At 42.5% G+C, this 17355-nt stretch overlaps 1 protein-coding gene across 4 annotated transcripts in view; it reads right to left on the bottom strand.

The window, feature by feature from the left end:
* LOC140186392 (TNF receptor-associated factor 2-like) overlaps positions 1 to 15941 on the bottom strand; it is a 70620-nt gene extending 54679 nt beyond the window's left edge. Inside the window, exons 1-2 of one of the 4 annotated variants that reach the window (XM_072240612.1) lie at positions 15470 to 15941; positions 6954 to 7186 (exon numbers count right to left, since the gene is read on the bottom strand). In XM_072240612.1, the coding sequence (XP_072096713.1) occupies positions 6954 to 7186; positions 15470 to 15472 (236 nt within the window). In that variant the 5' untranslated portion in view covers positions 15473 to 15941. The other 3 variants (XM_072240609.1, XM_072240610.1, XM_072240611.1) reach the window with 3 other exon arrangements.
* Between the last annotated feature and the right edge of the window lie 1414 nt (positions 15942 to 17355).

Genomic DNA, 17355 nt, shown 5'->3' with positions numbered 1-17355 from the left:
TTGTGTGCATTGCTTTGGATTTCCAGCATCTGCAGATTTTCTCGTGTTTAAAAAAATCTCACTGGTCCTGGGTTCAAACTTCATAGTTATGACATGGAAATTGATTTTCCAAGTTTCAGCCACTCACTTTATCTATCAGCATCTATTTGTTAATTTTTACTTCTTTCAACTCTGCATGCTATGATGTGCTGTCACCAAATTCTCTATCCATATCATTTATAAATATAGTTAAAGAGCTGCAGTCCAGTACAGATCTTTGGAAGATATCATTACTCACACCGTGCCTCCTAAGCAATTCCTTAACCAAGCCAAAAGCTTCAAGCTTGTTTAATGTCATTTCCAGTACACACGTGTAAAAGAGACAAAATAATTTGTTACTCCAGATCCTCTGATGCAACACAAAAAAAGATAAAGAACACAACAATAATTTTTAAAAACAATAAATATAAATACATAGGACAGCTTATATACACATTGATTGCATGTACATAACTGATGCTAGGCACAGGAGTGTTTGTATATAAGGTGACTGACAGCAAATGGTGGCTGGGGCTGCAGAGACATGGGTTGGGGGTGGAAGTGTTGATCAGTCTTACTGCTAGGGGAAGGTAAGTGTGTATGAGTCTAGTGGTCCTGCTGTGGATGCTACATAGCCTTAATGGGAGTGGGACAAGCAGTCCATGAGCAGGGTTGTGGGATCCTTCATGATATTACTGGCCCTTTTCCAGCACCTTTCTGTATACATGCACTTGATGGCAGGTAGGCTGATGCCAGTGATGCGTTGGGCAATTTTGACTACTCATTGTAGGGCCTTCCTATCTACCGTTTCTGTACCACACAGTGATGCAGCTTGTTAGGATGCTCTCTACTGCAAATCTATAGAATGATGTGAGTATAGATGTGCATAGTCCAGCTCTCTTCAGCCTCGTCAAAAAGTAGCGCATTGGTGAGCTTTCCTGATTGTGTAGAATGTGCTCTGGGACCATAAGAGGCCAATCAAAATATGCACTCCCAGGAGTTTGGAACTGCTTGCAATTTCCACTCCTGTGCCGCTGATACGAAGAGCGGTGTGAATTCTCCTGAAGCTGATAAACATCTTTGCCTTGTCAACATTGAGGAAGAGGTTATTTGCCTGGCTCTAGGCCTTGAGCTCTTCCACCGTCTCTCTACAGGCTGCCTCATTGCTGTGACAAAGAGCCCCACCACTGCTATGTCATTGGCGAACTTGACAATGTGATACCTGGGTGTTTATGACTGTGCTAAGTGTATAGCAATGGACTCAGCCCTGGAGACACCGGTGTTGAGCATGATGTGCAGGGAGGAGCAGTGTGCATCCTGGCTATCTGAGGTCTATTGGTTAGGAAGTCCAACACCCAGTTGCACAGTGGTGTATTTAATCCAAGCAGCAGGAGTTTGTTCACCAAGATCTGTGGGACAGTAGTGTGAATGTTGAACTAAAAACCAGAAACAGCATTCTGATGCAAGTGTCCTTGTTTTCTGGGTGTTTCAGGGCCAGGTACACGGCACATGCTATGTTATCTGTCCGTGCATTTCTGTCCATAAGCATATTGGTGAAAGGACTAGAGTTTCTAATATTACCAGCCATTCAAAACACCTTACAAAGATTAGTGTTAATGCCACTGGGCGGTAGTCACTTAGTTCTGAAGTTGTAGAGTTCTTTGGTATAGGGATGATGGTGCCTGTATGAAGCATGTGGAGACAGCAGCCTGGACGAGTGAAGTGTTGAAGATGGTCATGAAGATATCAATGAGCTGGTGTGCACACTCCGAGTACTTGGCCTGGGATGTTATCTGGCCCGGCTGCCTTAATTAAGAAATCATTAGTGGCACAGTTAATGCTGCACAATTTCAGGGTCCTGGGTTCAAACCTGATCTGTCCAAGTGCTTTCTCAGCGGCAGTTACACCTTCATCTTGTGACCATGTAGGTTTCTCTCAAGTGGAGACAGGAGAGTCAGCATATGCTGGAATCTGGAGCAAAACAAGAGACTGCTGAAGGAGTTCAGTGGGTCAAGCACCATCCATGGTGGGAAATGGACAGCTAACATTTCAAGTCAAGATACTTAATCTCCACCCACCATACTCCTCCAGCAGTTTCTTTCCTCGCTCCTCTCTGATGCCCTGGTTTTTTCCAAGATGGCAAAAATGTGCCAGTAGATTAACAGGCTGATTGTGTTTTTGCACCAGTAATGTTGTTTTGCACAGACTTTTTCTTCACTATCATATATATGCATGTCATAACTTGAACAATATGTAAAATTTGGACAATGCATGTAAAATATATAAATGATACAAATTATACATAGTTTATTTTTTGAATAACTTTTGTATGATTTCTATCATTTTTGTTCAGTGTGTTGTCTGAATCTACATATTTATCAAGTTGCTGCAGGCAAGCACTCCAATGTACTTGTCCCTCACTACCCTTAGGCATATGAGCGGGAGCACCCAGTGACTAATAGATTACAGGAATGTGAATTCATTGCGTTATTGAATGATTGTTTTTTCTTGACTCAGTATGGTATTGCAAGTGCATTAACAAGAGGGGAGGCCTGTCCATATTTGATATTCTGTAATAATCAGGATAGAATTTTGAGTATGGAAGTTGTTGAGCCTTTTGGAACAAGTGATTATAACATTGTTAGTCTCAAAGTTTTTGGGAGAGTATATCAGTAAAAATCAAAGCCATCAAATTAAATTTCAGAAAGGCATAGATCATGCAGATGTAGCAAAGAATTCTGAACGTGAACTGGAAGTAACTGCTTGATTTAATCAGTTGAAGAACAATGGTATTGATTTAAAGAGGTGCAGGACATGTTTATACCTGCAGTTAGGAGAAGCAATAAAATACATCAACCACATGGATGAATAAAGATATACATAAAAATTATTGAAGAAAAAACAGCTATAAGGAATACAGAAAAAATAGTAATGATGTTAACCGCAGGGCACATGAAAATATGAGAGCTATAGTCAAGAGGGAAATTTGGATTGCCAAAAGGCAGGTTTGAGAAGGATATTCCCAATAATGCTAAGATCAACCCCAAGAGATTTTTTTCCAAAGTAAAAGGAAGGTCAAGAAGTTAAGTGTATTAGGAATAATAGTGGGGTGATGTTATGCAGAGAAGGACATAGCAGATACTCTTAATTCATATTTTGCTTAAGTATTCACCTGCAAAGACGTTAGCAATATGCCAGTAAGTGTAGAGAAAAATAAGGTTGTTTTAAGTGTCTTAAGAGTTTTTAGAAAGCGAGGTCCTGCTTCAGCTGAAAAGGCTGGTAGTTATTCAGGGCCAGTTAAATATTCAGGGCCAGACAACATATATCCAAGGATAGTTAAAGAGGTCTGTGATTATAAATACAAACCTCTAACATGTATTTTTCAAGTCAGTGAAGACTGGTTAAATCCATAAGGAAAGGAAATGGGCTTACGTTGTCCCGGTAGATAAGGATGACCACACTGACTCTGGTAACCATAGACCAGTAAGCTTTACGTGTATCGTAGGTAAGATGATGGAAACATTATTAAAGAATGAGATGGAAAAGCAGCTAATAGGAACAGGCATGTTAGCAGAAAGCCAGCATGGGTTCAGAAAGAGAAAATCATGTTTCGCTAATATGCTGGAGTTCTATGAAGAGGCAACTAAAATTTATGATAACAATAGAGCGGCTGATATCTTATATCTTTTACTTGGACTTTCAGAAGGCTTTTGACAAGGTACCCCACAAAAGGTTAATAATCAAACTACAGGAGGTAGGGATTCAGGATAAGGTATGGATGCAGAATTGGCTCAAAAACGAGTTGTGGTGAGACGATCATTTTCATACCTGCAGGATGTTAAAAGTGGGGTTCCGGTTCCACAGGGATTGGTTTTGGGGTCACTGCAGTTTTTAATTGACATTAACAATTGGAATAAGCACCAAACAAAGTAACTAGTAAAGTTTGCACATGACACAAAATTAGGGGGACAGGCTGATAACATTCAGGCAGCAGAATCAATACAGTTAGGTCTAAACAAAATCCAGATGTGGGCAGATAAATAGCAGATGAAATGTAATGTATGTAAAATATTACATACAGGAAGTAGAGATATTAGATACAAATATATAATAGGGGGTCTTGAGTTAGAAAGTGCACTATAGGATCTGAGCTTCCTGGTCGACTCATCACCATCAACTTCTAGGCAATGCACAGAAGCGATTAGGAAGGCTAACAGAATATTGAGCTATATACTGCACTCAGTGGAGTTCAAGTCTAGAGATGTTCTCCTTGAGCTGTATAATGCCCTTGTGAGGCTACACCTTGAGTACTGAGTACAATTTTGGTCTCTATATTTTGTGAGGGATGTGAAGGTGTTGGTTCAGAGAAGGGCGACAAGACTTAATTCCAGGTCTACAGGGTATGAGCTATGAAGAAAGATTGAAAAAATTAAATCATTTTAGCCTAAGTAGACATAGAATGAGAGAAGATGTGATAGAATTGTTCAAAATTATTAAGGGTACAAGTTAGGTGGATGCTAACTGCTACTTCAGAATTAATCCATCAACAAGGACAGAGGTGGTGACTGGTTAAAGGGAGATTTCAGACTAAGATCAGGAAGCATTTCTTTACACAGTGAGTTGGGGAGTTAGAACAAACTACCTGGTTGTATAGATGAGAGTAGCACCTTACAGCCTTTCAAATCTAAACTCCACAGGTATTTCAAGACACCATGTGAATAGGAATTTGAGAAGCTTTGTTGGGCCGAATGGCCTTGTCAAAAAGAATATTATAAAGTTCTTGTCAAAAACTTTATAATATTCTAGTGACAATAAATTCGACTTAGCTTGATTGGCTATGGTAAATAGCAAAACTACCAAAGAGCAGGTAAAAGAAAATAAATTGATGGACACAAGGAAATAGGCAAGTGATTGGGATTGATAGAATTGCCAGCTGAGAACTCATTTGGAATATAATAATCAATGTACAATTTTTAATCGAATGCAGATATCTGAAAGGGGAGGCATGTGATTTACCATACAAATGTATCACAATGTTCTTACCTATAAAATATAATAAATCATGCTGTGATCTTGTTTCATTTTCCACATACTCCCCTGCCAAGACTCATACAAAGCAGCTATTTAGAAAGTCTGCCACATCCTCAGTTCAATAGCTTTAGTTTTCTTTTTGGAAACTTTAATGTGGTAAAAACATCAAGGAATTCAAACAACAAAAACAGAAGGTGAGATTAGGGCAGTTGATTAGAAGTCTAGTCAATGAAGTGCATTGTAAAAGCACAACAGGGGATGAGAGAGAGAGAGAGAGCACTTTATGGAAGAATTCAAAAGTTGGGGACTTAGAAGCTGAAGAAAAAGATGTCAACTGTAAAGTGAAAAATCAGGGATTTTAATGGTGTTGGAGGAGCATGTGTATTTCTCTATTTCCTTATCACATAGCCAGAAGGCATTTCAGCCCACCAAGTCCATGCAGGCTCACAGAACAACTCACTGTCTACTAATTTTCCTTGTAGCTTTTCTCACCAATCAACTGTCCAGCTCTTGGCTCCATCCCTCCCCCTCCTGTCTTCTCCTATCATTTTGGATCCCCCCCCCCACCCCCCAGTTTCAAATCTCTTACTAGCTCTTCTTTCAGTTAGTGCTGACAAAGGGTCTCGGCCCAAAATGTCGACTGTACCTCTTCCTAGAGATGCTGCCTGGCCTGCTGCGTTCACCAGCAACTTTGATGTGCGTTGCTTGAAATTCCAGCATCTGCAGATTTCCTTGTGTTCACTGTCTACTAATTTTCCTTGTAGCTTTTCTCACCACATTCCCCTTAATTCCTCTCATGCCCCCCCACCCACTTGCTAACACAAAATGAGCAAATTACAGTGGCTAATTCAGATGCTGGAACTCTGACCTAGAAACTGAAAGTACTGTCTGATTTGTCAAATACTTCCAGCATTTTCTGTTTCATTTCAGATATCCAGCAGATTCAACATTCTGTTTCTGGATTACTTAATATATTGGGTTGTGACTTCTTCTCCTCAAATCAAACATCAAATCCAGTCACAGATTCTTAACTTTTTGTTAGATTAGGTTAATAATCAATTCAAATTCATTACCAGAGTAACACACAGAAAATGCTGGAGGAACTCAGCAGGACAGGCAGCATCTACTGAGTTCTTCCAGCATTTTGTATGTGTTGCTGCAGATTTGTTACTATTATTTCTATGAAGGCATGTTTCTTGGCAGTTCAAAAGTGTTTCCAGAAACCATCGCCCAATATACTCTTGACCAGAGACCAGAGGATATCTGGCTTCTGAACACTCAAAGCAGGGCATCAAAGTTTGAAATAGTATCCAATGATTCAGCAAGTGCTTACAAAGCTATGATGGGGGCTTCAGCCTTTGTACCAAAAGCATGAAGGCTAAAGCCACACTGAGTACATGCAGGTGATCACATTGGTGCTAACCTGCACCATTGTACCAGCTCATCTCTTTGCAATCTGTCACGTACTGAGCATCACTGATCTGTGAAAATAAATCTATAGCATAGCTGAAAACCTTAGGTTTCCAAACCCAACATAGTGATTGAAGCTGGAGTCCACGTGATGGCTTTTGTGAAAATTACAATTTTTTTCCCCCTCGCACTATTAGATAAACAGTTGGGAACAGAGTTTAAATTAGACCTTGATATGCATTGATGTTGAAACTGGATAATCAGGAACTTCCATTCTCTAGCACCAAGCTTTACATATGATTAATAAGGGGAAAATGAACTGGAACACTGACAGATCTTCACAGTTCAAAAGCCTATCATAATTTACTCTTGCGTAAATGTGACAATTTGGCTTATCACCAGTTGAACTACACCCTACCAAAGGCGAGCTGGTATCAGAGAACGGAAGAAACAGAAAGGCGCGGCCTGAAAGCCATTAGCTTGCAATCTCTCACCTGACAATCCCGTTTAGACAGGAGGCACAGTAGCGGTGACCACATTGTGCCTGGAAGGGTTTCCTCAGGATCCCATGACACTCGAAGCACAGGTACTTCCCCTCAACCTTAGATGCCAAAATTTCCTTAGGAAAACCAGCACGATTCCCCTGCGCTTGGGATTCTAACGAATTTGGTGGGCTCCTCTCACTCCTTGCTGCCATCTGTTGTAATCTCCACAGGTGACAGTTTACCTTGAAAAACAAAATAAGCCATTGCAATTTGATTATAATTGAGAAAGGATTGCTGCATTGAAATTCAGTTTCATTTGCCTTTCTCAAATGCCATTAACTGGGTCATGTGAACACCACAGAGTACTTAATTACTGCACAGGTCAGTTTTAATTTGTACATTTCAAAATGCCCGTTCATGATCTAAGAAATACTGACCCATGACAAATCTACAATTTGCATATAGATTATACCCTTCTAATCCCAACATTTTAAGATAATGAAGTTCAAAAAACAACAGCTGCAGAAAGAATTAACAGCCTTGTTGGAAAGTAAACAAAGAGGACATCATACAAGGACAGAACTGGTATTACAGGCTAATTCTCCAGACACCTAAGGTAGGTACCTAGGTATTGACCATAAATCACCTTCAAAAATAAATTAAAGTTCAAAGTAATTTTTATTACCAGAGTGCATACACATCACCACGTACAACTCAGATTCCTTTTTCCTGCAGGCATACTTAGCAAATCTATAGAACAGTAACTATAAACAGGATCCAATTGCACAAGTGGATATTGAGCCCAACTTTTGGATTTACTCATTACTTTTGAGCGGATGATTAGTTCCGAATGGAAATTACAGTAAACCCAAGTTTATTGTCATGGGCATACGTCATGAAAATTATCTTTGTGCAGCAGCAGCACAGTACAAATATGGCAAAGGTAAATTACATTTAACTTGCATAAGACAATAAATAAAAATAACCCTAAATAACCACATTAGTGTAAATTGAGGGAATAGAATTAGGGGTCTTCAGGTTCATTCAAGAACCTAAACGGCAATGGGGAAGAAGCTGTAGTTGAACCTTGAGATGAGGGACGTCAGGCTCCTGTACCTCCTGCCTGATGGCATGGCCCAGATTGTGAGGGTCCTTGATGACGGATGCTGCCTTCCTGAGACATTGTCTCATCTGTCTGGTACTTTTACGCACCTGGATTTCTTCCAACAAACAAAAAATTCTGTTCAACCTAATGAAATGCCATGACAGTTTCCAGAACATGATGAATAAATTACACTGTCTGCTTGACAGAATTAAGTGATTGTAGTTTAAGTGATAACTTCGACCAAGCTAGGCCATGTATAAAAGTCTACACATGACCTTCACAAGACTGTTCAATTTTTCATGAAAATAAGCTCAAACAATAAATTTTATTTCAATGTGTTATGCTAAATAATGTGTCAATATCTCTGAGGACCTACCCTGCTCCCAATGTATCAATGCAGCTATAAAGAAGGCAAGACAATGACTTTATTTCATTAGGAGTTTGAGGAGATTTGGCTTGTTAACTAAACCACTTGAAAACTTCTAGAGATGTACCATGGACAGCATCCTGACAGGCTGCACCATGGATACTAGCCTCTGTAGTACCCAAGACATCTTATATGGGGCTGAGTGGAATCCGGGATCAGCCATGATGGAATGGTGCAGACTCGATGGGCTGAAAGGCCTAATTCTGTTCCTATGTCTTATGCTCTTATCTTCAAGGAGTGGTGCCTCAGAAAGGTGGTGTCCATTATTAAGGAACTCCATCACCCAGGACATGCCCTCTTTTCATTGTTACCGTCTGCAAGGAGGTACAGAAGCCTGAAGGTACACACCCAGCGCTTCAGGAACAGCTTCTTCCCGTCTGCCATCCGATTTCTAAATGGACATTAAACCCATGAACACTACCTCACTTCTTTTTAAATTATTTCTGCTTTTCCACTATTTAATATACATATATACTAACTGTAATTCAATTATTTTTTCTTTATATTTGTCATGTATTACATTGTACATGTCCCGTTAAGTTACCAAATTTCACTATATATGCCGGTGATATATTAAACTTGATTCTGGGGGAAAAAAAGTGAAAAATCATTTATAATTGATTTCCATTTACACACAAGGGCAATGCAGGTGTCGGATGATTAGCTGCCGCCAATCCCAGGGTCATACCCGGAGCCAGAAGGAGAATCAGGCGGCGATTTATCAGGATCGGCTCCCATGATGTTCCACCCGTGCCCAAATTTCTCTGTTCCGAAGGTGAAAGGAAGGATGAGGAGGGGTGGGGAAAAAACTGAGCACCACAGTGGCGTAGTGGTTAGCACAACATCGGAGTTCAGAGTTCAATTCCAAAGTCCGAAGATGTACCAGGTTGGTTAACCGGTCATCCTAAATTGTCCCGTGATTAGATAAAGATTAATTGGGCTTGTGGGGTTGCTGGGGCTGCAAAGCTCGAAGGACTGGAAGGGCTTACTCCATGCTGTACTGTGAAATAAATCAATAAATCATCCAAAAGATTTGGCACTTAACATGATGGTGAATATGGTCACGATAATTCATCTGATTAGTTTTGCATTAGAAAACAGATGTAACTGTGGTCAACCCAAGAAATGGATAGGGGTATCTTGCAGGTGAGGTTTACACCTAACCAAAAGGTCCAACTTTTAAAAGACCTATTCACTGCCAACTGCTGATGGGACATCAACCTTCTAGAAACTTCAACACTTCAATTCCAACCTCATTCCTTCCAAATACTCTGCTCTCTACTCCCTCTGCATCAATCCTAACCTCACCATCAAACCCACAGATAAGGAGGGTGCTGTAGTAGTCGGGCGAACTCACTTCTACCTTGCTGAGGCTCAGCACCAATCCTCAGACACCTCCTCTTACTTACCCTTTTGAACAGGACCCCACTAAGGAACACCAGGCCATTGTCTCCCACACCATCACCAACCTTATTGACTCTGGGAATCTTCCATCCACCAACTTATAGTTCCTGCACCTCCTACCCAAGAACAACAAACCTCCAGGTAGACCCACTGTTTCAGCTTGTTCCTGCTCCACCGAACTCGTAGCTGCATACCTCAACTTTTTTTTTAAATCTTTTATCCACCCTAGTTCAGTTCCTTCCTACCTACATCTGTGACACTTCACACACCCAAGATCTTTTCAATGAATTCAGGTTCCCCGGCCCCCATCATATTTTTACTATGGATGTCCAGTTCCTATACACCTCCATCCCCCACCACGAAGGCCTCAAAGCTCTCCATTTCTTTCTGGACACTAATCAAACCAGTTCCCCTCCACCACTACCCTCCTCCTCCTTGCAGAATTTGTCCTCACTCTAAATAATTTCTCCACTGGTTCCTCCACTCACATGGGTCCCAGCTATGCCTGCCTGTTTATCGGCTATGTGGAACTGTCTATGTTCCAAGCCTACACTGGTGACCGCCCCGCACTTTTCCTCCAATACATTGATGTCTGCATTGGTGTTGCTTCCTGCACCTGCGTTGAACTCATCGATTTCATACACTTTGCCTCCAACTTTGACCTCACCCTCAAATTTTCCTGGTCCATTTCTGACACCTCCCTCCCCTTTCTCCATCTCTCGGTCTCTATCTCTGGAGACAGCTTAATGACGACTACAAACCCACGAACTCTCACAGCTACCCAGACTATACCTCTTCCCACCCTGTTACTTGTGAAGATGCTATCCCCTTCTCTCTAGTCCTCCGTCTTTGCTCAATCTGCTCTCAGGATGAGGCTTTTCATTTCAGAACCAAGGGGATGTCCCCCTTCTTCAAAGAAAGGGCTTCCCTTCCTCCACCATCAATGCTGCTGCCCTCAACCGCATCTCTTCCATTTCACCTACCATTCCACTAGTCTCTGCATCCAGCACACAATTCCCCGCAACTTCTGCCATCTCCAGTGGGATCCCACCACCAAGCACATCTTCCCTCCCACCCACTTTCTGCTTTCCACAGGGATCGCTCCCCACGTGACTCCCCTGTCCATTCATCCCTCCCCACTGATCTTCCTCCTGGCACTTGTACTTGCACGTGGAACAAGTGCTACACCAAGCACCTACCCTCTGTCCGCCAGTAAAAGCGGGATCTCCCAGTGGCCATCCATTTTAATTCCACTCCCCATTCCCATTCCGATATGCCTATCCATGGCCTCCTCCACTGTTGTGATGAGGATATACTTAGGATGGAGGAACAACACCTTATATTCCATCTGGGTAGCCGCCAACCTGATGGCATGAACATCGACTTCTCGAACTTCCGGTAATGGCCTCAACCCCCAGCCACTTCACCAATTCCCACTCCCTTTTCCCTCTCTCACCTTATCTCCTTGCCCACCCATCACCTCCCTCTGGTGCTCCTTCCTTTTTTTCTTTTTTCCCCATGGGCTTCTGTTTTCTTCTATCAGACTCTTCCTTCTCCAGCCCTGTATTTCTTTCACTAATCAACTTCCAAGCCTTTAACTTCATCCCCTCCCCCTTCAGGTTTCTCTTATCACCCTGTGCTTCTCTCTCCCCTCCCCCCCCCCCACCTTTTAAATCTACTCCTCAGCTTTTTTTCTCCCATCCTGCCAAAGGGTCTTGGCCTGAAACGTTCACTGTACTCTTTTCCATGGATGCTGCCCGGCCTGCTGAACTCCTCCAGCATTTTGTGTGTGTTGCTTGGATTTCCAGCCTCTGCAGATTTTCTTTTGTTTATGTTTTAAATACCTATATTTGTTCTTGATTTTACTATTGTTTAATCTTGATCAGGATGAAAATATCCTTGTTAGGGGCTTTGTTAAGACTATCAAATAATATTTGCCATTTAGCCTTAAACTTGCAGTGTAAAACACTTATTTAAGTGTAAGTAGAGGACTTACAGTTTGACAATTTATTTAAAAGTTTACGCATAGAGTACCAGCATACAATGTGCAGTAATTTCTTTTCTGGCAATTCTCATGCAACTGGAGTATTCATGCCATCAGCACCCCCAACCACATGGATACCATATGACTGAACGTATACCTTGCCCCAAGACAGTAATCTGTAAATTAAGCTTTATTCTGAGGGACAGGCGGAGGCCAGCTATGGTAAGGAACAGGACTGCACACAGTCATTAGTAAAAGATGTATAATAAGTACATATTCCATTAAGGCTCAACAGCTAAAGTGGTCCAGTCAAGAGAAACAAAAAGACAAAAAAAGTATAGAATTAATTCTTAGAAAAAAACCAACAAAGTTGCAGGAAAAAGGCAGCAACGCTGCATTTTAGAGTGTATTGGAATTCAAAGAATGACAAGAAATGGAAAAACTAAATATGAAAGGTAAATTATAAAAATGTACCAAGAACTTCTCAAGGCAAAAGAAAACTAAAACTAGCGAGGTCAAATTTGAGTCCCTTACAAACAAAGACAAGAAACAGGACAATGGAAAAGAGGAAATAAATGAGGTATTAGATAAATATTTCACAGAACAAGACAAAAATGTATTTCTCGGATATACCTAAGAAAAGTCTAAGGAAGTAAAAGTACAATTAGGAAAGTTAATTAGCTAAAAACAATTTGTTGAAGGAATTCAGTGGAACAAGCCGCATCTGAGGGAAGAAATAAGTTAAGTGGAAACTCGGCATCCGTACTGAGAGTGGAGAGAGGAGCTGAACAGTGGTAAGTGGAAGCAGCCCTTCTTCGCTCTCCACTCTCAGTCCTGATGCACAGCTTTCACTTAAAACATCGACAACCTTGCATCTTAAAGATGGTCCTTAATCCACTGAATTCTTCCACCAAAATGCTGCACCAGATTTCTGCACCTACAGATTTGTCTCCATGTTAATGAGCTTCTAAACTGACAAATCAAAGACCCTCAACACTAGCACATGCCCTCCTTAACCAATTTTTCCAAATACTTATATCACTAAGACTTAATTACTCAACTCCAAAATGAAATCATCTGTTTGTTCAACAACAGCAATCTTCTCTTTAGCTCCTTCTACCCCAATTACAAACTCCAACTCTTAGCACCTCACAGCTTTCTTCATATGAAAGACCAAACCTCTCCTCATCCTGTTTCCAAAATATTTCAATCATGCACCTCCAACTTTCTGCAGCTTTCTCTTTTCCCCTCCCAGTTCAAAAACCCATTACATCCATGGGACCTACCTTCTGCTTTCCATCTCCTTCCTGCTCACCTCTTTCATACACACAAAACTTATGTCAACCTCATTCCAAGATACTACTCACAATTCAACCAACTTCCTGGATTATGGTCCCCATTTTGTTCATCAGAACCCCAAAACAATGCCATACCACCTTTCCAAGACCTGTCATATTTTTAACCACAACACGATCAACCACAACCACACCATCTTCAAGTTATCTTTCAGAGTTTCAGTGACTTAAGTTTTCTCTTCCCCACCAACCTGTCCCACTCGCTCAGTGCTACATCCTTTCTTCCACTATCAATTCATTATAATTCTGCTCTCCCACAACTTTGTCACATTTGCCACATCCACCCATGGCCCACTCTCTGCCTCTCCCATTGTCTCACCTGCTCTAATTTCCACAACCTGGTGCCCCAACTCTCTCTGGCTCTGCTCTCTGAAGGAGCTATCCATGGTCCTCCCACCATGACCAATCACTCCTATATCCACCACCAGTGCCCACTTCATCTACAACCCATTCTCAACTCTCCAACCACTAATTGCTGACTCTCTCCTTGGATTGGGTATTTGGAAGTTGTGGAATGGCCATATCCCAGTCACATCAGCCATGCCTTTCAAAATCTGCATCACATCACCAACCACCACCTCCCTATGCTCCTACCAGCCCAATTTTTCTACAGCAAAATCTATTGATCGTCTACCCACCAATAGCCACCTGAGATTGAAGGCCCTATCCACCCTGTGCTGGGCATTGCAGCAGCCAAGGGAGGAGAGCAGATCCATTCCACCCTCTGGCAACTGGAAGAAAATTTAAGAGCAACTGCTCCAATATTATAAATCCAGGTTCAAACCGTTTTTTTTCCCTCCCTCAGGCCCTTGATTTGCATCATTTCCCAAAGTGCCAACTCTCCAAAGTTATGCTCCAACTAGATTCACATGTGTAACTGACAATCTAATCCTCCACAAAGCCCAGCTGGATTATCATACTGTCCAACTGGTTCCTATCCAAACATAGGCCAGAAAAAAACTAAAAAAACTGCTATACTTCCCTACATCTGCTCATTCTCTTCTACTATGCCTTGTCCATTAATTAACTAGACCTAAATGCAGCAAGGCTCAGTCAAAATTCAGGCTAATTAAACAATACTTGTGCCATACAAATGCCTGAAACTGTCCAACTACAAGAAGGGACTCCTTCCACTAACGTTCAATGGTTCAGCCATGACAGTCTTCCAATTTCAATATCCAGGAAGGCAAATTCAACCAGGAACTCAACCAGACCAACAAACTCAATAGTGCAGCTGTAAGAGCAGGTTAAAGACACAATACCCTGCAGTGAGTGGCTCACCTTCTGACTCTCCAAAGTCTTTCCAGTATCTCCTCACCATAAAGACAGTTATTCCATCAAACTTGTTAGTTGGGTGTAATAAGAGAGCTTGACAGCTTCCAGGGCAAAGCGGCTGTTTAATTTCATGCCATCCTTGATATTTAAAGTTTATTTCCTTTACTGTCAGCACACTGCAGCTACATCCACAACGGTTATTCCAACCGCTCTGAAACCCACAACCTCCATGACGGCAGTAATAGTTCAGGTGCAGGTTTCCTTTCCTCCCTCATACCGTGCTATCTAAATACCCACTGTCAGTGGGTTTCATTTCTACCAGAAAAATACAGCGGGTGAAGCCTTTTAAGGCAGCATTTTAACACTTTATGATAGATACTAAATGCTTGCCTTCTCAGCACTACGTCTAAATTATTTAGACAAATAAACATAATTAAATATCAGGAGCAGGCGAGATACGCAGCAGCACACGGAGACCGTAGCAGCACGTCTGCCTTGTGACCCCTTAGTCGTTTCCCCCATACCGTCACCAGGCCAGTTGTAACTCCAAAGCTGAACAAAAGACTGAAGGCAACAACTGCGGCCTCCCGGGCCGCATTACTCCACTACCATCGCTACACAATTATCGTCGTTTGCAAACAATATGCGCCAGCTCGACACCGATTCTGGAGCCAGACCACCGCGCTGGCCCAGGCCCGGACACTCCGCCCTATTTCTGCACCAGCTTCCGACCCCAGGCCACAGCAGATTCCAGCCCTGTTGTCGGTTCAGGAGGAACTGCTGCATCGTTGAGTCCGAGAAGAGCTTCATAGAGCGCCGGTCGGTGCTAGCTGCCGTCCGCAGGACGTAGCTTAGCCCTGGGCTCCCTCAGCGGCTGAGCCGAAGAGTACCGTCCGCACTGAAGCAAGTTAGGCCCAAAATCCAGCAGCAATTCGCTATCCACAGCCCGCTCCCCGAAGCCCGAGCCCCACTCACCATCCGCTCCCCGACGCAGTCTACAGCAGTTGGGCGGGGCCTGTACGGCAGGCCAGCTCAGAGGTAGAAGCAGCTTTCATAACTGCGGAATCAAACAACCCGAGCCCTCACTCCCGGCCTCAGACACCTTAAACCCATAGACCCAGAAGCCGAATACCCGGCCTGCAGCACCCCAAACTCCTACACCTCAGTAATCGTGCCCACGGACCCCAACTCTTCAACCATCCTTGAATCCCCACACCTAGATTCCAACCTCCCTGCACCAACCAGCTTGCACTTCTTGTACCCAAAACAACCCCACACGTCTACGCCAACAACCTTCACACCTCCACCCTAAACTCCACAACCCCAGATATCAACACTGAACTCTAGCCTCACACCTGAATTCCAATATCCCAAATCTAAAACATAACCTGAATGCCAATCATCCTATGCTGAAACATCTCCCCCTACCCCACACCACACCGGAAGGTCACAATGTTAGGTCTGTTGTAAGGTCTGCAGTTGCGATGTTAACTGATGATGAAGCAACTTTCAGCAACATTCTCAGATATTGCAGCAATTCACATCCAAATGTTGCAAGTGATGGACTATATCCAGGCCTGGGCTGATAGGTGAAAATAACACTTGCACCAAACAAGTGCCAGGCAATGACAATATTCAACAAGAAAATATAACTATCACCCCCCTCACATTCCATGGCACTATCAACACTGAATCTCCCACCATCAACGTTCTGGGTGTTACTGCTGTCCAGAAACTGGTAGAATGTGGCTACGAGAACAGGTCAGAAGCTAGGAATACGGTGGTAAGTAATTCACTTCCCAACTCCCCAGTCCATCCGTCATCTACGAGACACAGATGAAGGATGTGAAGGAATACTCTCCACTTGCCCGAAAGAAGCTGCAGAGGGTCATAAATTTAGTCGGCTCCATCTTGGGTACAAAGTACCCAGGACATCTTCAGGGAGCGGTGTCTCAGAGAGGCAGTATCCATTATTAAGGACACCCAGCACCCAGGCATGCCCTTTTCTTACTGTTACCATTAGGTAGGAGGTACAGAAGCCCGAAGGTACACACTCAGTGATTCAGGGACAGCTTCTTCCCCTCTGCTATCCAATTCGTAAATGGACATCGAACCCATGAACACTACTTCACTTTTCTAATATACACTATTTCTGTTTTTGCATGATTTTAATCTATTCAATATACATATACTGTAATTGATTTATTGTTTATTTTTACTTTGTTTCTTTTATATTATGCATTGCATTGAACTGCTGCTGCGTTAACAAATTTCATGACACACGCCGGTGATAATAAACCTGATTCTGATTGCCTGGATGAATGCAGCTTGAACAATGCTCACGAAAGCTCATCTCCATACAGGACATGGTAGTCCACTTGATAGGCACTCCCACTGCAACTATTCACTCACTCCACAACCGATGCACAGGAGCAGCAGTTTGTACCATATTCATGACAGATTACAGCAACTCACCAAGACTTCGTAGCATCTTCCAAACCCACAACCTCTACCAGCTGGAAAGGCAAATGGAGCAAAAGCAGGGGAACATCACCACCTGGAAGTTGCCCTCCAACCTACACAGCATGGTGACTTGGAAATATACCTCTGTTCCTTCTGACTCATAGCTGGGTCCCAAAATTCATGGAACTCTTTCTCTCTAGCAACATTTTGCATATATAACCATCTCAATGATTACAACAGTGTGAGGACAATTAGGGAAGGGCAATAAAATGCTGCCTTAGCCCACATCCCTTGAATGTATAAAAACCCGAACAGCTCTCACACCCCAAGCTCAGTAACCTCATCCCAAGGCCAAACTTGAACCTCAACTATCTCACTCTCAAACCCCACTAAATCCT

The sequence above is a fragment of the Mobula birostris genome, chromosome 22 (genome assembly GCF_030028105.1).
Source record: "Mobula birostris isolate sMobBir1 chromosome 22, sMobBir1.hap1, whole genome shotgun sequence".
NCBI classification, from domain to species: Eukaryota; Metazoa; Chordata; class Chondrichthyes; order Myliobatiformes; family Myliobatidae; genus Mobula; species Mobula birostris.
The sequence above is the reverse complement of the archived record's forward strand: the minus strand, read 5'-3'. Positions and strand labels throughout refer to the sequence as shown.